At 45.2% G+C, this 24,049-nt stretch overlaps 1 protein-coding gene across 1 annotated transcript in view; it reads left to right on the top strand.

The window, feature by feature from the left end:
- The first annotated feature begins 15,621 nt into the window (after positions 1-15,621).
- ERBB2 (erb-b2 receptor tyrosine kinase 2) overlaps positions 15,622-24,049 on the top strand; it is a 138,358-nt gene continuing 129,930 nt past the window's right edge. Inside the window, exon 1 of the mRNA XM_018563598.1 lies at positions 15,622-15,855. Within this exon, the coding sequence (XP_018419100.1) occupies positions 15,789-15,855 (67 nt within the window). The 5' untranslated portion in view covers positions 15,622-15,788. The remainder of the gene's footprint in view (positions 15,856-24,049) is intronic.

Raw genomic sequence — 24,049 nt, 5'->3', positions numbered from 1 at the left:
GTCGGCTCAGTAGATCGGGAGGTGAGCGAACACATACCGGGTTCGCTCACCTCTCGATCCTGTCACGGCTCTCTGCCGTGACAGGGGGAGGGGCTGGATTCCCCTCTCCCCGCTCCGATCTGCCAGCGCTGACTGGCGGAACGGACGGGGGAGGGGGCGGGTACAGCTGGCTCTGCCTCTAGATAGGCAGAGCCAGCTGTCAATCACGCAGCTGGGCGGATCCCGTCATCTAAGTCGGGATCCGCTCTGGCTGCGGCGTCTCAGTATACCGCGAGCTGTAGCTCGCGGTATACTGAGCTTAGGGTAACGGGAGGACGCCAGTTTGTGTCCTCCCATTACCCTAAGGAGAACTATGGGGAAAAACACTGACCCCATAGTTCTCCTTTAAGATGTAGTTACACTAGAGTGACAGCTCAAAGAGAGGTCATATTTTCCTGGTTACATTTAGTGTAGCTTTCGGGGGAACCTGTACCGGTGGGTTAGTAATTTACAGGGCTATTCACTATAGGTTGAAGAGTTTGGAGAAGGCAGGAGAAGTGAACAATCTATAAAAACATAGCTCAACTGGAGCTGTGTCGGAGGATATCCGTGGTGGAGATCGGGATAAAATCCTACAAAAACGTGAGACCAAATGGATCTACCAGCTAGGGGCCACCAATTACCCTGGCCTAAATGAAATGATTAGCTATAAATCCTTTTTATAGTGACTCCATATCTACTTAAGTAGTAGTGAAACAGGAGTTGGGGGCCTTTCTGCCTGTCTAGTTGTTCTCCTTCCATACCCACTGCATATATTTTTTATGTGTTGATACCAATGTTTTTTCCTTTATAGTTTGTTTTGTGTAATGCTTATGTAGCCTAACAATATAAATGTTGATATACAATCTTGTTAAAACAATCAGGTCCGAACAATGTCCAAGTTCAATTGGATACTTTATTTCTCGTACGAGGAGACAAGACTCATTGACAAATGTGGGCGATCAGATGGCGTCCGATGGTTCTAACTCTTGTAACCCGCTGCTATAGGCCTGCATATACAAGGGTTAGCCTGTCAGTCCATCATCTGTGTCTTGTCTGTTGGATACATAGATTACATTTGCTACATTTAGACGAGTTCCGTAATGTGTCTCAACTTTATTGGTTCTCGTCATAGCCGTACATTGCAGCAACAAAAATTACTTTCAAAGAGCGTTTCTACTTCTACTTTTCATACAATTCTGATGATTAAGCATTTACACACATATAAGAGTATAACCATATATTGTAAGCATTTTTCCTCTGACAAATCTGCATTACAATGTAATGTCCCTTTATACTGACTGTTTATGGTATAAACAGTCATTATAAAGACAGCCGTTGGGCTGCCATTGAAGGACAACCACGGGGCGGAGCCAGCCGTAACATTACGGCTGGCTCCGCCCAGCTGTTGTCTTTCGCGGGGAGATCGGTCGGCTTCGGCTGACCATACTTTTGCTTCTGGAGACCTACCTTCCCTACGAAGACACGGCCATTCAACTCTTCCAGGATCTGTCTCCTGTAACCCTCCAACATCGCTGAGCTCTTCAGCTCATCAGACAGCTGTGAGACAGGGGGATACATTACCGATGGAGGTTCCCCTTCTGTCTCTCCGCCTCCAATGCAGGCTGCACAGCTCTCCTTCGGGTTCCTGCCGACCTTCCTGGCTTCTGCTCCCTACTGAGAATCCCGACGCCAGCTCTATCAGATTGATACATCTCCTTCCCGATGCCTAACAACTGGATTGAACCTGTGGAATATCCTGGGGAAGGCCCTTCCGCCCCATCGTCTCCTCGTCCACCTGTTCTCCTCTGCGTAGGAGATGGCGCGGATCAACCGAAGGGGGTGAGGTTGATCTTCTGGGCACTTCCTGGTATCCTAGGCTGCCACCTTTTTGGAAGAGGCCTTTCCTGCCAAGTTACATTTCCTGAACATCTTCTGGGCTTTTCTTTATGTCCTTACTCCGTCCCTATGCCAGTCTCCGTATGGTTACGTGTCCTGCCCTTTTGATGCCCGACGCCCACACTCCACGATCCTACACCCATCACCCGTTCTTGTCCCATTGCCACATATGATTTGTACCATACATATCGGTTCTCCTTTGGCAGCCCTCCCTTTGGAGAGGGTTGGATCTATATATTTGCATGTCATGTACATTTTCCTCTTGTGCAACTTTTAGCTGAATTATTTTATGATGCTTGTGCAGCTAATTTCATATACCTATGCCTACAGCTATTTGGTTACTTGCTGTTTTTTTTATACCCCCTGCCCCCTCCCTACCCCTTCCCTTTGTTGTGTTTGTTCTGCACTGACAACCCGAATGGAGATCCATAACCCGCAGCTGGAATCCAATGTCTGCGGTTGGGTGTCGATAATGGAGGTCTGAGTCTGAATATTAGAAAATAGAACGATTTTGTTCCCCAGTCAGAGCAAATGCAGGCCTTCATTTAGTAATTTGCCAGGCCCTCCACAGAAGAGAGATCTGCTATCTGGCTTGTGATCTTTATTGCCCCCTAGCAGAAGTGAGTCCCAAAACTCCTAAGCCTTTTATAGCTGTCCCTAATTAAAGGCATGGCACCAAGCACTCATCTATTACCAGTGGACAAGTTAAAATAAGCAAGCAGGTCTGGTAGAGGTGGTGACCCCACATTCACACGAAAGTCATAAACCTGAGTTACCAAATCAAGCTACATTCCATAATTTGGAATTGGGCGGGGACAGTGTAAAATGAAGGGTTATCCTCCTCCTTGCTTTCCCTCCCCAGCCCTGCCCTAGGGGCCTGCTCCGGGACACCCTCCAAAAGGGGCTTATAAAATATTCTGTCTAGGTGACTAGAGATGGCTCTTGGTTTTTGAAAACATCAAGGAACTAGAAGAAGTCTTAACATCGCAGAAGAGTTCCCCTTTAATCTCTGGACATTATCGGCTGAAAGCTTGCTTGCAGAAGAGCCCTGCAGACTTCTCCTTTGCTTATACAACTCTGAACTCTGTCAGAACTCCTAATTCCAGGACTGTTGAGTATTCTCCTTTTAGTCCCTTTTTTACTGTTGTATATATATTTTGTCTCATTTTATTAATATCTTTTTCTGTATATTTTTGCACCGTTTCTTTTATTAAAGGACGATCTTAAAAATCGTTAAGGTTATCTCTACGCTCTAATACAATTTTAAGTATCCTTGCCTCTCTGAAGAGCGCTACTGTATAGTGAATCCTGTCATAGTCCTGTCTGAGAGGACAGCGGTATCACTTTCCTTTCTTTGAGGTGTTTCTCTCTCGCTCTCTTCACTTGCCCTTGTTTTTGCTTAGTTTCTCAGTTGCGCTTTCTTGTCCTCATACTTGCCTTTATTGTATAGTACCTCTACCTTCTCTCCAGACTGTCCCCCACTGCAACTGCTCATACCTGAGGTAGTTGGACCAGCTCTGGTTCTACACTGTGGTTGGGGCCTATTTTTGGTCTATCCTTCTACCCGCTCTCTTTTTATATTCTTCCTTTTCTTTCCCATCGCTTTTCTTTCTTCTTCCCTCCTCTTTTCCCTTTTTGTTTTTTTTTCCTTCTCCTTCTTCCTTTCCCTCCTTCCCCTCTCTCCCTCCTTCTCTAGATGGGCGGCATGACCCTGACTGCCTCCCTTGGTTGACTGGGGCGGATGCCCCAGGGGCGAACCCTGGGAAGCTCCTCTTCCTTCTGCCCATACCCTGTTTTCCTCTTTCCTCTTTCCTCTGTTTCCTTTCTTTATCATTTGCCTTGTGTGTTTACCTACTCCCCTTTCCCTTTTATGCCCTCTTTGACACCTCTCAGCTCATTTTAACTTTCCCTCACATGCTATGTCTTACCTCTACTTCCTCCTGTTCTCACCTACTTTGACAACTCTCGTTGGCTGATTCATTACCATGCACCATATAGACCAATTGAAAGTCCACTATGTGCTTTTCCTGGTCGGGAGACGACGTAAGTCCCCAAACCAACAACCTGTGGTGCCACAAAATTCCGATCTTTACCTTCCCATGTCCTCCCTTCTTCTCTCCTACTACTCAATGTGTATTGTGCTGCTGAATATCTATTGATCGTTTTGTATCTGATATTTTCTTTGTTCCCTACCTTCCCCCTTCCAATACATAACAAAAACGAAAACTGATATTGTTCTTTTCATCCACATTGTTTGTGGTTTGTGTTATTCATGTTTGCTTTTGTTTAAGCTGTATTTAAAAATAAAAGAAAAAAATAGAAAAAAAAGTAATATTATATGTTAAATAATTCAAACAAGATTAAATTATGTTTTTTGTATCTGTTAGGAGTTAATTATTAAAGTCTGAAGATCTTACACAGTTCATAGGGATACTAGTTTAGAGGGTCTTATCTGCAGCTAGTGTCCCATGACATAGTGCCTTGCAGCCTTGGATAGTAGCTTGTTGCCATAACATGTTTTCCCAGTGTACTGTTATAAATAGTAGCATCCTTCTTATCTGACTGCTCCAGATATCCAGAGCCTCCTTCTGAAATTCCTTGGAATATTTAACCCCACACTTGCAGGAAAGAAACAAATCTCTCAACATATTCTTTTCAAATCACTTCACCAAAGGTTCTACATATAAATAAAGTAACATAATACCAAACTTAAACATGACTTTTGACTGCACAGTGCTAGGTCTAACATCAAGCTCTGACATATTGATCATACCAGGCTGCATTTGTGTACATGATCGGTGCTCATGAAGTCCAGTGAATGCTTATTTAATTTGTTTCACTTACAACAGGGGCCATCTTTTCACAGCCAGTACTGCATTTATTCATTAGTCCTGCATTTGAACCTACGAATGTGTCTAGCCTTTGTGTAAAGTGTATTTCCACTTTTGAAGTTGCATTGAAGAAAACCCTACTATATGTTTAATATGTGTTCCTATTCACGAAGCATACCTAAAAATAATAAAAACAAATTCTTCCTTTCAGTTGTCTCTGTTTAGCAGGTTTGTAGAGAGACTACAAGCTTCTCTGTACAATTTCAACGTGACAGAAAACTCTGGCACAGTCCATGAACCCATCGCACTCAAAACCGCTGTTCCTTATAAAAGACGGGTGCTGCGGCAGTCGACGGATGGCAACCATCTATAATCAAAGGATAACATAGACACCGGCCCTCCAAGTAATGAGTCAATGACGTCTGTTTATTGACGTATGAAACATAGCACAATGCATCAAAAAGCAACGTTTCGGGGTCTCACTAGATCCCCAAGCTATGGTGTGAGCATGGCAGGGCATAAGCCACACACCCCTAGGTGTCAGAGGCATTCCTGGGATTGGCTGCACATACATGTTTGGGTGTGGGATCAGTCTCGTCATCAGGTTGCCTTGAACTCAGCAGGGAGATGTTTTACTACTCATTTTGCCTGATGAAGGGGATCTTGTGAGACCCCGAAACTTTGCTTTTTAATGCATTGTGCTATGTTTAATGCGTCAATAAACAGACGCCATTGATTCATTACTTGGAATGCCGATGTCAATGTTATCCAGAAGACTCTGGCAGTCCCCATAGAAAGACTAGGGATACTTTTCTCAATACCATACAAAGCTTCTAGGTTTTTAGCCCATTGTTAGGACAGATAGTGCCCAAATCTAGTTTACAACTGATCATTAGATCTGTCAGCAGACAGGGTTAATTATCATAAACATTACCCTCGCCATCCTTTAAACTTTTAAACTGAAGTCGGCACTGTAAAGAAGCGCCGGGCTTTGGAGGTAGTCTGCCGAGGTCCCCAGCAATGTCCCAGCAGCCTTCCTGTGAACGGCGGCCCATGTTTACAGTGCTGGAACACCAGACAAAGTCTCCTCTTCCATGCCACCTGCAATCGCTGAGCTGACCAGGAAACCGGTAAAAGCCTGCACAGAGCCACACAGTGCACACAGCATTAACCCCACACAGCCCAGCAAAGAGTCACACAGTCACCATTACTTCCACACAGCCCAGCACAGAGCCGCACAGCTCAGCAGTAACTCCACCCAGCACAGCGCCACCCAACAGTAACCACACACAGCCCAGCAGTGACCCTACACAGCCTAGCATTAACCCCACAAAGCCCAGCACAGAGCTGCACAGCCACCATTAACCCCACACAGCCCATAATAGAGCCCCCACAACCCACCATAGATCCCACATAGCCACCTAAGAGCTGCACGGCCCACTATAGACCCCCACATTGCCACTTGAGAGCCGCACGGCCCACTATAGACCCCACATGGCCACCTGAGAGCCGCACAGCTTGCCATAAACCCCACATAGCCACCTGAGAGTCTTCACAGCCCACCATAGGCCCCGCATAGCCACCTGAAAACACGCACAGCCATCTAAGACCCAAAAGAGCCCTCATGAGACCCCACACAGCCACCTGAGATCCTCCACTACAGACATCAGGCTGGCACCCCTGAGCAGCACAGAGTATGTAGCTTCATATTATTCTGCATTGATGTATAATACATTGCTGGGATTTGTAGTCCTCCATAGCTGGTTGTCATTCGGGAATTGCTGTATAATGTATTGCTAAGATTTGTAATCCCTCTACAGGTTGGAATCAGTGGCAGAACTAACAGGGTCACAGCGTTTGCAGCTGGGACCGGGCCCTGGCACCACTGTCCTAAAATCATTTGTTTGTATTGTTTTAGAAAAACTGCCACATACACTGACACTAAAAAAAAGGTATCTGTAATGGGTATTGGCGAGTACTTGAGGAAAAGTATTGGTACTTGTACTTCGGTCTGGAAAAAATGGTATCGGTTCATCCCTAAGTAAAATGGTAAGCAGAAACCTTTATTTTATAGTTATATGTTAATGAGAATATACAACAACTATAAAGTAGGACTTATTTCAATTTAGCTGCAAAAATGGAAAGAAACTATAAAGCCCAATTTAACATTCAGTTTCAAATCAGCTAAATACATTCCTAGTACAACAAGTCAAAATTGTGCAAAGTCTAAGGCACCCTAATTCACACCAGGATCGGAGCCAAAAACGCAAGTCAATGCAGGTATGCTAACTGAATTTGCGTAGTGCGTTGACACCTATGCTAAATAAGGTATTGGTTCTGCTTTCTTTTGACATGCTTTAGCAATTCACACCAGTCCATTACATTGTGTTGCACTGAAAAAAAAAAGTAAAGCCTGCTCTACTTTTTTTTTCAGTGTAGGGCAGACCAAAGCAATCCAGCGCAACAGTATTTTCTGAAAGCCAACACCCTGTAGAATAAAATGATGGCAGTTGAAAGTTAAAAAGTTAATTTATGTGTCCCCAAAACACAATAAAATACCCATTGTTTTGTAAAATATAAAATATGAGGTTAAGACGAGTAACTACATACCCAACATGTCCAGGCTAAAAATTGTGTGTGTCCATGAAACGGCGACAAAATTCAGTACCCCAAAAAGTACATAGACGACGCTTTAAAAGCACCTACAGGTCATCAGTTTAGAGATACCAACATGTGTGGCGCGATCAACGTTTTTGTACACAGGCGCACCCGGTGCGTGTTTGTGTGAATGCGCACTCACTAGTCGGGGACTTTAAACATTTTTTAAAATAATTTTTACATTTATTATGTAATTTTTTAAAACTGTGTTTTTTTTTTACTTGCTATCACATGGGGTGACTTACAAGCACCCCCCATGTGATAGCATATTGGTGGTGACAGGTCCTCTTTAAGGTGATACTGCGGGTCCAAAAGACCTCTATTGCACTTAAATAGCTTATTGCTCAACTTCAGGAGCCGAGCAATAACAACTCAGGGACCGGAAGTGGTACAATACGCGTCATTCCCAGTCCCATTGAATGGGGAGGAGAAAGGCGAACAGATGTTCGACGCTCTCCTCCTTAGCTTCCCACCGGCACCCGACATGCTGGTCAGAACATAGTATGTTCTGATGAAGGGGGCTTGCCCCGGAAACGCGTCAATGCTGGTTACTGGCACATAGGAACTGTCTTGTCAAAACTTCCACTGGCATCATCCTGGTTCTTGGTCCTAAGGCTTTTTATCTAAGGACTTTTTCTGAGTACCATTTTACCTGTTTGCCTGTACTTGAGTAAAACTCATCTGCACTAGGGAAGGCGCCCCTCTCTTTTGTGCTTTCTCCCAGTAGTTTTCTGTTTACAGGCTATGTGGCCACCGATGTACTAGGCACGTCCGTGGTGGTGAAGGGGTTAAAGTTCACAGCCTCTATAGAAAAGATTGTCCCCTGCCAACATACTACAGAAAACAATCCTTACTCTCAGTGTTGAAGTAGAGGTCTCTCTGCAGAAGTCCAACATACCCCCTGCTGAGTCACTTTTTTTTAATTAGCAGGGAGCATGAACTTTGCTGATTGCGAATGAACAGGAAATGTTATACTGTAGCTGGTTTAGCCATTTTTTAAGATCTCAAACTCAACACCTTTGGGAAGCTGCACTCAGGCGATTTTAACTGCAGACAAGTGCAAAGGTGGGTCCTGTGACAGGTGGGTCCTGTGTCTAGTGTGTTACTAAGTCCAAACTCCAGTGCGTTACTAAGTCCTGAGTCCATTGCAATACTAAGTCCAGAGTCCAGTGCGTTACTAAGTCCTGAGTCCATTGCAATACTAAGTCCAGAGTGCAGTGCGTTACTAAGTCCAGAGTCCAGTGCGCTACTAAGTCCAAAGTCCAGTGCGTTACTAAGTCCAGAGGGTTACTAAGTCCTGAGTCCAGTGCATTACTAAGTCCTGAGTCCAGTGCATTACTAAGTCCGGAGTCCAATTCATATACTGTCCTGCATTGCTGCATAATGTATTGCTGGGATTTGTAGTCCTCTATAGGTAGTGGTATTCTGCATTGCTGCATAATGTATTGCTGGGATTTGTAGTCCTCTATAGTTAGTGGTATTCTTCATTGCTTTATAATGTATTGCTGGGATTTATAGTGCTTTATAGCTGGTGGTATTCTGCATTGCTGTATTATGTATTGTGGGATTTGGAGTCCCCAATACAGTGGCAGAACTACCAGGGTCACATAGTTGCCGCTGCGACTGGGCCCTAGCATTCCACCACTAGGGGGTCCGAGACAGGAGGAAGCCCTGGTAACCGCCGACATTTCCTCTTCCTTCAGTCTGGGGCCCTACATCCTTCACACTGTGGCTGGATCATGTGTATCACAAAGCTCTACAGCAGGGGGTCTCAAACTCATTTGACTCAGGGGCCACTTGACAGTTTTTTCTCTCCCATGGGGGCTGGCTTGCCAAATTTTGTACATCAAAATAAAATGTAATTATATTCGGTATGGTATTACCGACTCCAATACACACACAATAAGGTCCTATTCATATCTGTAAGTTTAGGTGTAATTAGGGATTTCTGCGTCAGGAACTTGGGTTTTCCTGCAGCAGGAATGCCTAATCTGGTGTTTACAAGTGCAGCTGTCACCCATTGAAGTCAATGATCAGGTGACAGCCTCTGCATGTAAACGCCTGCATAACGCATGTAATTGTATGTGATATTTTTACATGCGGTTAGAAAACACTCTCCCTGGTTGCACAATCGATGCATCCAGGGAGAGTGACTGATTAATAACTAAATTTAATCATATCACATAAAATTGCATGCGGTGGGCAGGCGTTTACATGCAACTGCTGTCACCTGATCATTAACTTGAATAGGGGACAACTGCCACTTTAAAACGCCAGATTAGGGATTCCTGCTGCAGGACCTAAAGATACAGCTGTGAATGGAGCCTAATACATTCCCCCATACACATAAAAAAAAACCTACCCCTGCACATATAAAATAACACACTCCCCCCCTCGTACACATAAAAAAAACCTACCCCTTCACATATAAAATAATACACCCCTCCCCGTACCCCGGTACACATAAAAAATACCTACCCCATCACATATAAAACAACACCCCCCCTTACACATAAAAGAAACCTACCCCTGCACATTAAAAAAAAGCTAACCTTGCACATATAAAAATAAATACTACCCCCATACACATAAAAAAAATACCCCCCACATATAAAATAATAAATACCCCCCCAGCGCACATAATAAAAGTAAAATACAGAGTCCCCTCCCCTGCTTACATTTTGGCAGGAAGGAGGCTGTGAGAAGGCAGGTCGATCCCTGGTGCTCTAGTGGGTGATTAGTGAGGTCTGCTGCAGACCTCACTAATCCATCCTTTGTTTCGGCCGGAACTCAGACCTGAGCTCCGGCCGAAAGAATCTCAGTGCCGGTAGGGGTAGCTCTGCATCCAATAGAGATGCAGACCGTGTAGCTGCTCCCGCAAGTCAGACATGACCGCGTAGCTGACTTGTCACCTGGCTGCGAGCCACATAGTACCGTTTCGGGCTGCTACTATGAGACCGCTGCTCTACAGCAACAAAACATAGTAATGTGCAGTGTGGATGACAGACTCATTTTAATGACAGTAATGTGCCAAATTTTGTTTGGCAAAGATTCCACTGCTGAACAAAATAATGTCAGGATGTGTAAGTATGTAGTATTACATACTGGTACACACATCAGACGGAAAACCTATTTATAAAAGGGTAACTACCTAAAAAAGGTTAAGGAAGACTGTTCTAATGCTGGCCATTCACATAACAATACAATTTTTGATATAATGATTGCTTCAGTGAAAGACTTGTATCTTTCATAAATATGTTAAAATAAATGGTGGTGGCCAATCAATAAGCTATTATTTTGCGCTAGGTAACAATGAATAGGAAACAAGTCTACTTTTGCTAAATTCAATTGTGATAAGTGAAAAAGTGGTTAATCAGCTGTTCCAGGGCAGATCGGCATAGCAAATCGTATGTGCAGGGGAACTGATCTGCCCTGGAACAGCTGTTGGTTCCTGGCGACCAGCCCACCTGAGGCTCTGCAGAGCCCACCATAGAGAGTCTCAGATGGGCTGTGCAAGATCTGTGGTGTGCTCTGCATGGTCACTCTCAGGTGGGCTCTGCAGGGTCTCAGGTAAGCCCAGAGTCCAGTGCGTTGCTAAGCCCAGAGTCCAGTGCGTTACTAAGCCCACATATACCTATATTCATGCTATACATAGCATTAAGGTAAAAAACTATATATGCAGTGTTATCTTCATTTTAGATGTCAAAGGGGTTTTGTGGCTCCCGGTGTTTTCTTTTCTGTGGGAAACGGGTCCAAATGGCTCTTTGAGTGCTTAAGGTTGCTGACCCCTAGTTGTTGTTATAATAAGCTATTATTATCACAGAATAGAAACATTGTGCTAGAAAGAAAATCCCGTTGTGATTTACTGCTTCCTACACTGCAAGATCTGCTTAAAAACCATTTACATTTTCCAACTTTGCCCCATCTGACTGCTTCTGTCTTTAATTGATGCTGAAAAATCAGTCAAAAGTGATTAAAATGGTAGTGGATATGATTAATAATTAATGCAAAATCCCTCAGAAATATAATAAAAGTTTGAGTGAAAAAAAATGATTTGTGTACATCCCATAATATCTTTTTCTCCAGTAGTTCAGTAAAAGGACACTAGGCACAGCTCTATCTAGTGATTATAGCCCTGCGTGCTCAGAAATAGCAACCAGTGAGAAAACTGAAGTAACGGAAGATAACCTTCTTAAAGCTACCCTGGCAGGGATTTTTAAAAAAAAATCTACCCCTGCACTGACAGCTGACGCCCACCGCTGTCAGAATACCCGAACACTGAGTGCAGCTGATTGGGTGCAGTCTGCACCTGAGAATTTGCGGAATTTGCTGCTAGGGCTACCCAGGGAGCAAATTTTGGCTGGCTCATCAAGAACTGGCTGTAATTCACTCAGTGTATGGCATGTAAACCAAACAGTTTGCCAGTAAATACTGGGGTATGACCACTAGATGGGGCTGTGTCCTTTGCTTTGCCTAGTGTTCAACCTCCTTGAGGGAACAACTATGCCCATCTATAGAGGACTGACTGATTGTGTCCTCAAATGCATGCTGGGAGAAACTACAGTATAGACAACTGCTGATTCCACCAAATTATGGAGATGATTATTTCAATGAATGATACAATCACTACATTTATGGCCAGCATAATTCATACCAAGCTCTAGATCTAGCCTGTCTCTCAGTAAAAAGAAAAAAACATCTCCCCTTGCAGTGGGGCTAGCCCGGAACTGGAAGGACTAACTGCTCACTTTTGGCTAGGGTTATGGTTTAAAGTGATTTTACGTACATGATCCCTGGCAGGTGGTGCTCACCTCAGTCCCCTCCACTCCGACTTGTGGACTGTCCCATGGCGTCCTCACATGTAATGCAGGGCTTTGGACCCTGCATTAGATGCAGTAACATTAGCGGGCCTCAGACCGCCAGAGCATAGGGTGAAAGAGGATACGAGCGCCAGAATTTGAGGAGCAGGGATCAGGTAAAAAAAGTTCTTTACATAGGTCCTATAGGTCAATGAGCAGTTAACCCTTGCAGTGTGGGGGTAGCCCCACTGCAAGGGCAAGTTGTTGTTTTTTCTAAATTAGAGGTAGGCCTTAATTTTGATCAACCACCTGATGAGGGCCCACAAGAACCTCTATGACCCGTGCGATGCCAATGATAAAAAACCATGGCAAGTGGTAAAGGGCCTGGGAAGATCCTGGGTGTGAAAATGTAATGAATTGGGAGCATTGATAGCATAGGACACCACATGGGAAAACCCGGAAGCAGATACAAGAATGACGTCATGATGGCACAGATGACACTGCTTTTTATTGGCCAAAACAGAAACACCTGAAACTTGAAAATGCATGAAGGGCTCATCCGCACAGGCACAAATGCACGCATAGTGGCATGCAGTATAAAATATGCCCGTATAGTGGCACCCGCTAGCCCAAGCTGCTGCGTTTTTCTGTTCATAGCAATGTATGAACAGAAAATGTAGTACTCCCGTAAATGCCAGTACCAGAGATTACATGCGCATGGGGGTAAGTGCCCAAACGTGAAAGTTTCATATTTAGGAACTTATGTGCGCGCATGTGCATGGGAAGAAAAGCGCAGCAACTGGAGCTGCTGGGCCTTGGGAATATAGGCGTATTTTACACTTTATGACAATAGCTATTTCTACCTGTGTATATACTGTATATGAGCCTGAAAAATGCCATCTTGTGTGCAGAAAAAGCTCAAAATCATCTGTAAGCCCTCATGCGTGTGAATGGGGACAAACAATTGTACCAGTGTATGGTCAGCATCAGTAAGTGCAAGATGGTGCCTCCTACTCTGTTTTTTTTAAAATCTATATGGTGGTAGTAAGATGGTTAATGTAATGAATAGAGATTTGTAGATCGATCGTACTAAGCCACTGAGAGCTCCCTCTAGTGACTAAAGAAGAACTCTGGGAAAATCACAAACTTACTCCTATAGGGTTGCTAACCCTCCCACTGCAAGAGTTAAGTGCTGTTTTATTTATAGTGTGGTCATAGGTTTTACTCACCTGATCTTCTATCCAGCCGCAGTTGGCACTAACCTCTCTCTCCCTCTGCATTGGTTGAGGAACATCCATTGTTGTCCTCATGTCTAATGCTGGTCAATGGACCTGCATAAGACAAGATGACATCACTGCAATGGACATTCATAAAATGTGATGACGTCAGCGGTCCTTAGACTGGAGGAACCCAGGTGAGAAGGGACTGTGGGGTCCGGGCTAGCAGCCTGGGGGCAGCACCAAGGATCAGGTAAGTAAATCTGCTTTATTCGAGCTCCCTAGACAAAACCAGCACATAACCCTTGCAGTTAAGCACCGGCTTTGCAAGTGTAAGTGTGTGAGTCTCCCAGAGATCTCTCTATTTCAAATGTTTGAAATAGGAGAGCCACACAGGGAGGGCATTCTTTTTACATGTATCATTGAACAGAGAAAGATACCACTAAGCTGGCCGTACACTGGTACATTTTAGTATGAACCTTTATATGAAAAATTACGTCAGAACATTTGATAATGCCATTGTAGCCGATTATGAACTTCGTACGAATTTCCGTTCAGTTCACATTCCATTCTAGATTAGATCTCCAGCCCTCCAGCTGTGCTTTAACTACAATTCCCAACAAGTTTCTGCAACTGGGAGTCATGCTTGTAACTGTCAGTCTTGCAATGCCTCATGGGACTTGTAGTTCCACAACAGCTGGAGAGCCGCAGTTGCCCACCCCTGGATTAGATGGAGTTTCCATCTAATCCACTGTTATATTTTTTGTTGTTGTTAAAACGATAGGCTGAGCAAAAAACACATAACAGATTCTTCCATCAATGCGAAATAATGTGGATGAATGGATCTCTTGCCGGGCATTGACGGTGACGGATGTGCCAGAATGCCCGAATAGTGATGACTGCTGAGCGGCTGGCGTCACTGTTGCCTGAAAATTTTCTGACCGCCTCCTTTGATTTTCTGATCAAAGGATGCCAGGGCAGTGGCGTCCCGAGGCCGGGTGTCACCCCGCCGTGACGGCATCACACGCGTGCACGATGATCTAATTGACTCCCGCTGGTGGCCATCTTGGTGATGGACGGCAGAGAGAGGAGGGGACATTCACCCAGTGGGAATGATGTATGCCGCCGGCTCCCCTCCTCTCTCCTACAAACGTCACAAGTCCTGTAGCACTCCTTACCGGAAATCCCAAAGAGGTTAAATGGGTGCTCGAAATGACAGAGGATAACGGCGCACATAGAACAACTTTAGATGTAGATTTCACCAGCACACCAGGCACGACAAAAACATGTGGGTCAGTGCAAATCCGTTTAATGATGTGTCACTCTGAAAATCAAGCGCTTTAGGGCCACGCCGGGTGCCCTTCATCAGGCTCTGAGCCGCACCCCCCTTGTGATGCCACTGTGCCAGGGTTCTATCGAAGTCTCTGATAAACATTGAAATCTCGTATTCCGTCACTTCAGGTAACTTGGTAGCAGAAGATTGGGACGAGTTGGCGTTAGTGTGCATGTGCGCGCACCCGGCAGCATAACACTATCCAGGAGGATTTCTATACCACAGCATGGTGCATGCACGCACAGCATTAACAACTCACTTGTTGAGTTCTCCAACACCTGTGAGTGTACATGCGCGTCTATGGTCACAGTCAGGTGCGCACATGCGCACTAACGCCAACTTGTTAAAATCTCCTGCTGGCAAGTCACTGGAAGTGACATAATTGTCGATTTCGATGAGTTGGACATTTCGATAGAACACCGGACGGAAAGGCTGCCAACATGGCCCCCCTCTGAGCGAATTTTGAACCAGCTGAAGTACTCAGTGTACGGCCAGCTTTAGAATTTTGTTAATTCGAGACAAATATTTCCATGCTGTTCTTCTCCTCGGCTATGGACCCAACATGAGACGAAATGGTGTTAGTGGGTCTCCGACCACCGAGCATATAGGGGGGAAGAGGCTGAGTGCTTGGAGCCAGTCAGGTAAGTAAAATTTTATTACAAAGGGACTGCTCCTTGGATTTTTTTCTGTCACTACAGTCAAATTTGAACGTCGATTTGACCCCATGAACAATGACATTATCGTAGAAGGTTCCTAAACACTTTATTGTGGCAGTGTAAATCTAGCCTGTGTACTATACAGTGTCCTCTGTGATGTGTGAGGAGCTCGGAGTGCCACTCCTATGTAGGGCATGGATCTTCTCTCGGCTGGCCTCGCCTCTCCTCCCCTCCCTGCAGGAAGTGCTGTGGAGGAATGAAGCGGGCCAGCTCGTGAAGTTGCTCCAACTTTTCCGCGGACACAAATAAGGGCGAAGACCCGGCAGGCTGGAGAGAAGGGAGGCAGCCGAGTATGGTACACGAGGGGCACTGACGGGATGGGCCTGAAGCCGTGGATTTGGGCACTCTGTGCCCTGCTGGTGCCCCGGACTCTGGGCAGAGAAGGTAGGTCCGGTGGGGTGAAATGTGGGCTGTGTGGTGTTCTGTCAGGTTCGTCCATGAGAATGATTGACGGGTAGGTACTTATACCCGAAGCCGGGCGTGAGTGAGGTGCGTACGAGGAAGTGTCACCTACATGTCAACTCTTGTATATGGGAGCAGAGGTCTCCTCCTCACAGTACTACCTGGACTTTGGGAGAGACACATTTCCACCTCCACATTACAAAAGCAGGGGGATGAGGGGTATTTGTGTGTGGGGGGTCTGTACACCTGTGCAAGGTGACATCACATGCGTTGCAGTGCGATTTTACTGCGTTGCGGTAGGGCAGATCATTAATTTGAATAGGCTTCCTACTTCATTTAAATCACACTAAACAAGTGCACAACCCTTTTTTTAAAAAGCGCATCACGCCGCAATGCATTGTAATTTATCATGCGTTATGGTGTGATGCAACGCAGATGTGATGCCTAGGTGTGCTGGAGTATCATTTATGCCATGTTCACATCTTTGCGTTCCGGCATTGCAGTGTTAGGTTATTTCTTGAAGAAGAACTCTGCAGAAAAAAAATGTTGTAACCTTTCCAGTGGGGCGACCTCTGGCCTGCAAGGGTTAAATGCTTATTTTTATCTAGGTTATAAGGTTATACTCACTCGAACTTCGCAGCCAGCTTTCTCTTGGACCGGTCCCCGGAGCCTCCGTCGCCCTCCTCTGCAGCAGCCTGAGGTCCCGTAAATCATCACGTTCTATACACAGGGGAATTTATCAAAACTGGAGCAGATAGAATCTGGAGCAGTTGCCCAGGGCAACCAATCAGCTTCTCACTGTAAGTTTGTTCAGCTATGATTTAAGAATGAAAGAGAGAAGGAGATTGGTCACCTGCTCCAGTTTTGATAAATTCCCCTCTCTTGGACAACGTGAGGATGCCAAGGGACATACCATCACTGCAGCGGAGGAGCTGGAGGGAGCGCAGTGACAGCCGTCCGGTTCTGAGGATCAGGTATCATTTTTTTTTTTTACATCTAGACAAAAACAAGCACTTAACCCTTGCAGGGCAGGGGTATACCCACTGCAAGGGCTATGATTTTTTTCTCCCCTGGAGTTGTTTCTTAAAGGCACCCCGGCGGGTTTTTTTTTTTAGAGCACGGAAAGTCAGATGCATTGTTTTCTTTGGGCCAGCGCACATAGCTAATGCAGCGCTGCATACAGATCCCAAAAATTCAGGGCGCTAGAAGAATTTTACTCACATTCAGTGCATGCATATGGACGTTTATGCGTCTATCCGCGTGTAAACGCAAGCACTTTACAGAGCATTTTTTCTGCCAGCAAGATCCGGCGTAATGTATTATGTCCGCATACAAGAGCCCTAAGATGGCATGAAAAAATTTTGATGAAGGTGTCTTGATGCGCTTTTCTTTGTTATACTGCAGTGTTGGAAGTGGATCTAAACCGAACCACTAAGATCTCACATAATATTATTTCACAAATGATTTTCAACCGTCTCTCACATACGCTCCTGCGTCATCACTCTCTCACGTGACCCTGGTAGAGACAACAAGTGGCCATTCTGACCAACATTGCACAGGCATGGCCCACTGTTGTCACTCTCATGAAGTTGTTGCACAGCAGCTAACACTTTCCGTTAACACTGTGTTTTGTTGCATGTTTTTCTTGCGTTATACGTCTTTGTTTTGGAAAATGAAGGTGATATGAAGTCGGTTACTATGTGGCGGGGTTTGTTTTCATGCTCTAACACTCATGAAAATACATGTTCCATTCATTTTTCCTGTGTTTTTTCCTGTGCTCACATTGAAGTCTATGGGGCTAAAAATGTGCATTGTAACACCAAAAGAAGTGCCTGCACCTTTCCAAAAAATTGCACTGCACCATGTTGCATACGTGTGAATGGCCACCATAGAGAATAATAGGATTTTCTTGTCGTGCACTGTAGCAACACGGCAGACACGCAACAAATTGCAGTCATGTGAATGGACAGTAAAACAAGTGCATGTAGACAAGAGGCTGATGAAGGCTGGAGGAGATCGGAAGCACTGAGATGCAATAAAGGAGGAAAATTGTAAAAATCTTTCTTTTTAAGGCCATTGTTTATGATACACAGTGATTTAACAAATGAAGGGCCCAATTACACTAGTCCACACATTTAAAGTGACACTAAACTCCGGAGCTAAATGTAAAAAAAATTATTCCTGTACCCCAACTATTACAAAAAATATATCTTATTTGTGTATCACTCGGCTGTAGATCCTCAAATCATCTCTGAATTGGCGCTGACACTGTCCTTCCTTCTGGAGGGTGGCTACTTTTCTTCCCCATGGTCCCTGTGTGTGTTGTAAAGTAGTCAGCACTCCACGCTTGCTCCAGAGATAGACTACAATCTCAATACAAATCAGTAATCTAAACATGAGATTGTAGTCCATCACGGGAGTGAGCTTAGTGCAGTGGCTACTTTTACACCTCACAAGGACCATGGGGAACAAAAGTAGCCCCCCTCCAGAAGGAACGAAAGTTTCAGCGCCAATTCAGAGATGATTTGAGGATCTACAGCCGAGTAATACACAAATCAGATACATTTTTGTTAATAGTTAGGGTACTGAATGTACTGTAGTTTTAAGTTTTAAATGAGTTTAGTTCCACTTTAGACGCTAGTGTACTGAATGAGGTCTGGTATGGGGGGGGCGTGGTATAATGGACCGCACACTGTGTGCTTTTTTTAATTTTGTTTTTGGAGTGTACAAAGTGTATAATCTATTCAGGTCTCCACAAAGCTGCTCAGGGTACTGTGTTGAGTCTTCCTGACCTGTGAGGTGACGCTGTGCACAGTGCGCTGTGAAAAAATACAGCATGCAGTAAAGCAACTGCATCTTTCAGGGCACTTCACACATACTGCGGTGACCTGCATTTTACCGCACTGGATCAAAGCAGGTTACTGCAAGGACACTTAGAAAACAACTACTTTCGAAGTGTCACATTCATACCACAATGTGGGTGTGATGGGCGGTGCTCAGTGATAAAATGCAAACATGCTGCATTTTATAGCAGCACACTGGATGCCACTGCTGTGTGGGAACCTGAATGTACACATTGTACAGTCCACATAAAGTAAAAAAAAAAAATGTAAACAGTCCACAATGCACTAGCCTTCCCACTAAAACTCATTGTTTAGCAGATGGGCTTGTGTGAATGGACGCTAAGCACTTATGTGTATTCAGCACAACACACACTTCATGTTCCGGGCACTGTGCAGGTATTATGCTGACTTGCAGCAGTTGAATTTCTTTTGAAAAACGTCATTTTCTAATAGTTAGTGGGGGTCAAATCGACGTTCATTTTCGACCGCAGTAACGCAAAAAATTGAAAGTGGTTTTCATTTGATAAACTCCATTCATTCTGAAATCAGGGGTTAAAATCAAAAGAACTTTCAAATGACATTTGCCAAGCCTCCGATGGCATAGTCAAATGTTCTGACCAGATTGTGTATGTCCAGCTATAGGAAAGGACACAAACGGTTCTGATTTGACTTCCATAAGTATGAGGCCCAAAACAGGCTCCGTTGAATGCAACAAATTCCGGAGAGCTTTGCGTCCTAGTCAGTGGCGGAACTACCGCGGTAGTGGCCCACATAGCTCATATGGCTCATATGGCAGAGGGGGGCCCCAGTCAGCAGCAGGAAGGAAGGCTGAGTCTATCTAGTCTCAGCCTCTAGTGCAGGGGTCTCAAAATACCGACCCGCAAGGCAATTCAGGCCAGCGAACCGATACCATCCAGCCCGCAGCTACACGGTCTACATCTCTGTCAAATGCAGACCGCATAGCTGCTCCTGTCAGTGCCAGCAATCACTCGCTCCTTTTGGCTGGAGCTCTGACAGCTCTGGACTCCGGCCAAAAGGAAGGATTAGTAAGGTCGGCACCAGACCTTACTAATCAACCACTGGATCACCAGGGATTATGCAGGTGAGGGGGCTTTTTTATTTTATCTGAGGGGGCGGGACAAGGGGGGTGTTTGTTTTTTGTGTGTGTGGTTGTGGTTGCAGCAGGCATCCCTAATCTGGAGTGACCCGTTCAAGTTAATGATCAGGTGACAGCCACTGCATATAAATGCCTGCACACCACAAGTAATGGCATGAGATATGATTACATGTAGTTAGGAATCAATCACTATCCCTGGATGCTCGATCAATGCGTCCAGAAATAGTGATTGCTTTCTAACTGTATGTAATCATATCATAAATAATAATATATGCTGTATCTCTGGCACTGTGCCACATGACTGTAGCAATCTGTTGTTCAGTAGCATTTTTTGCGGTGAAGGGGGGGGGGCATAAAGAATGTTGCTATGAGGCCCTGTGATTTCTAGTTACGCCCCTGGTTCTAGTAATGTCAATATGTAAACCCTGAATTGATGTGGTGTGTAGTTTCTGCATCTGTAGACTGGATCTTCAATCATAAGCTTGTATATATGAATTCCAGTTCTGCAGGAGATTCTCCTCCTCCTTGCCTTGCTCAGCTTACAGTCTCTCCTTTGGACATCCTTTCCAGAAGTAAACACATGTCATGCTCTCCCAGATGCACTGACAGTACTATCCCTGATTTATATACCCTTGGTACATTGCGTACACATAGTTACACAAGATAAATGGAAGCGGTATTTACCATGAGTGTGACTTGCGTGGCACAGGACACCCGTGTCTGAGTGTACATTCCTGTAGATCAGCAGTGGGCAAATTTGAGCATGCAACCCTTGACTGCGCTTAAAGCCTGTTAGGTACATTATCTTTCTCTTAAAGGCATAACCTAAATATGGGTGTAACATGAACCATGAATACAACATTACATTTAGCCTTTAAACTGCAGCCATTTTTTCTTTAGATATTGTGAAGGAAGGGTTAGAGCCTCTGTTAACTTTTTATTGATGTCTGCGTCTCCATTTGGGTCTTTTTGACTTGTACTAAAATCACAAACGTTTTTACACGTTATTGTCATTTCAAAAGCGTTTTTAGTCTGTTGAAATCTTCAGCTTTCGTTAAATAGTACCTGGTGATCCTGCCATTAAGGTCTTTCGTCAGGCACATCATGTTATGGGGGCTTCAAATTTGTGCCGATGGGCAGTTGCAGCTTGCTTTCATGTCCTTTCCTCTTGCATTTGAGATCGATTTAAACCCCCATTCACACTTGAGAAGCACGTGAACGAAGGCAAAATCTTTTGAGTTTGCGTACCTTCATAAAATGCGCATCACTCTTAGGTTGCCATTCAATGTTAACAGCACCCCAAACATGCCAAGCAGGACACATGTTTTTCACATGCAATAATGAGTGAAAAACTGCTCCTTAAGGTGGCCATACACTGTACAACCATCGCAAGACCTTAGTCTTGCGATGGTTGTAAAGTGATTAAAAAAACGTACGATCTGCCCATCTTGGACAGGCAGATGGTACTCTCGATCATCGCAAGCCCGCGCCCCTGAGGGGCGGGCTTACGATGACTGCAATGAGGGGCGGGCTTAAGATGACTGCAAACGGGCTGTGTGCGCGTGCGCACACCGGCCCGTTCGGCAGTTGTCGAACCAGCAGGCCACTAACTCGCCGAGAACTTCCCGGCGGGTTTTCTAGCCTGCTGGTTCGACGGAAGACGTGCTACCGTACAGTAGAAACGGTTGCACGCCTTCCATACACTGCACGATTCTCGTACGATCGCGGGATTTCCCGCGATTCTCGTACGCGAATCGTGCAGTGTATGGGCACCCTAAGGCTCCTTTTACAAGGGCGGTTTGATTGGGTCTGCCTGTCAGTTTTTCAAGCGGACCTGATCAGATGTCCAATGTTAGTCTATGGGCAGCCGTGCACAGATCCCCTCCTGATCAGCCTGCGTGAAAGGAGCCTACATGCATGTGAGCTCAGTCAGTGCTCATTAACACATACATTTTGACCTGCATTTGACCATCCTTTGGTCTGCATTTGACCTTCTGCTGGCCTGCAATTGACCGTCTTCTGGCATGCATTTGACCTCCTTCGGGCCTACATTTGACCTTCTGGCTTGCTTTTAAACTCCTTTCTGACTTCCTAAGCGGCATCGACCTGCTCTGAGTTGCTTTTGAATTCCCATTGACTAGTATGGGAAGAGAAGCAGTTCTGATATGAAGAAAAAGCCTGTGTTCGTCTTCCAGTTGTTCTCCTGCATTGTCACCTTGTCACATGAACTTCCAATGGAGAGTAAAAACGCAGGTATGGTCCTCTGTTGTCACTTACAGTAGACTTCCTCTGATAAATGACATATAGAAGTTCCTGGTCTGAATGCATGTTGACAGCAGATGACTGCAAAGAAGTTGCAAGTTGATAAAATGTGAAACCTACAGGGTTATTCACACAAGGTGAAACGTTTGGAGAAGGCAGGGAAGGTGAACAATCTAGGATGACATAGCTGAACTGGAAAGTGATCTGATTTGGAGAATGTTTCCAAATCGGCTATTTTGGCCTAGATTGTTCACTTCTCCTGTCTTCTCCAAACCCTTCACCCTTTTGTGTAAAACCCTGTAAGTATTTTATTAAAATACCATGACAAGGGTTTTTTAGGAATTTTTAGTCCCCCTTTCCCCCTGTTCTTTCTTTTTCTATGCCCTCTTACCTGTCACTCTGGGTTTTCTTAAACAAACATAATCTGTCCAGCTGCATTCAGGTCAGCTCCTGTGCCATCATCATCCATTTAGACAGCCAGCCACCAATGACTTGTCTCTGGGTCTGCTCATTGGCCGCTCTGTTTCCCAACTCCTGCAGCCTTCGGGGATATGTAATGTAGATATCCCAGGGGGGTGCGGGAGCAGGGACATATTATTATTATTATACAGGATTTATATAGCGCCAACAGTTTGCGCAGCGCTTTACAATATAGGGCAGACATTACAATCACAATACAATTCAAGACTAGATAGTAAGGAGGGCCCTGCCCCTGAGGGCTTACATACCGTATGTTTAGTGCGTTGCGGTGCCATTCATTGTGAATGGTTCCCCAATTTGTTGCACAGAACACTTCAGTGTGCCACAATGCACATACCAGGCGCTTGCAGTGCCCTGCATTGCTAATAAAAGGGTCATGCATATGTTTATGATATCCATTATGGTGCATTAATAGCCCAGTCATGATGAATGGACTGCCTAAACCCATTATGCACATTAACACACAACATAGGGCATGTAAACTCACTGCAATGGATTGCTAAAGTGTTAGATTACATTTGCCAAAAACCTATCAGCACTAACGAATATCTACAACAGTGGTACATGCATGGAGTATGTGCTCTTTCCTAGTATGCATGCTTTGCTGCCATTCATTCTGAACGGCACCCCAATACACCTTGCCGACAGTTTTAACATGCATTGTGCATGGTGCAGTGCTGTCAGAAATGATACATTAACCTATTTGATGTGTTTTGGTGCATTAAGCAGCCCATTTAAATGAATAGGCTGCCTTAACCCAACATGTGTTAACACGAGTGGGCCCTAAAACTGGAATGACACTTAGGGGTCTATTCATGGAGCAGCCGAAGGATCTAGCCGCAGCTTCGGCTGATCCTTCGGCTAGCTTCGGCCCCAGGACCCCTTCGGTTCAGTAGAACCGAAGGGCTGCTGTACGGGCTATTCACAATAGCTCGTACAGATCCCGAACTTAGCCGAGCGGCTCAGTCGAGCCAAACGCATATGCCTCGGCTGAGCCGCGCTGAAAGCCAAATTTGGCCGAGCGGCTGGCCATTGGCCGGCCGACAGCCTGCTTCTGACAGCTGGGAGGAGCCAGCCGTGATCTTACGGCTGGCTCCGGCCACTTGCAGTGAGATCAGCGTCCCTGGTTACCAGCTAACCAGGGACACTGATCTCCAGACAGCAAACTCTCCCGGGCGCTCCGGGAGTCTCCCGCTCCCGGCTGTCCAGGATAGAAACCCGTTTAAAAAGCAGTGTTCCTCTCCTGGGCGGCCGGGAGCGGGAGACTCCCAGAGCACCCGGGAGAGGTTTTTTTCCTTATTATTTTCTGACGGCAGCAGAACCGCCGGCCAATAGAAAACTATTGGGCGGAGCTAGCTGTCATTGCTAACTCCGCACAATCGTTTTCTATTTACTTTTTTAACAATTTCCCTCTGAGGGACCGAGCAGAACAGCCGAGCCGCGGCATTCGGCTAATCACTCACTGCTGTTCGGC

This window comes from Nanorana parkeri, unplaced genomic scaffold (genome assembly GCF_000935625.1).
Source record: "Nanorana parkeri isolate BGI_ZX_2015 unplaced genomic scaffold, ASM93562v1 scaffold679, whole genome shotgun sequence".
NCBI lineage: Eukaryota > Metazoa > Chordata > Amphibia > Anura > Dicroglossidae > Nanorana > Nanorana parkeri.
Note: the sequence above shows the minus strand (reverse complement) of the source record. Positions and strands in the feature narration are given on the sequence as shown.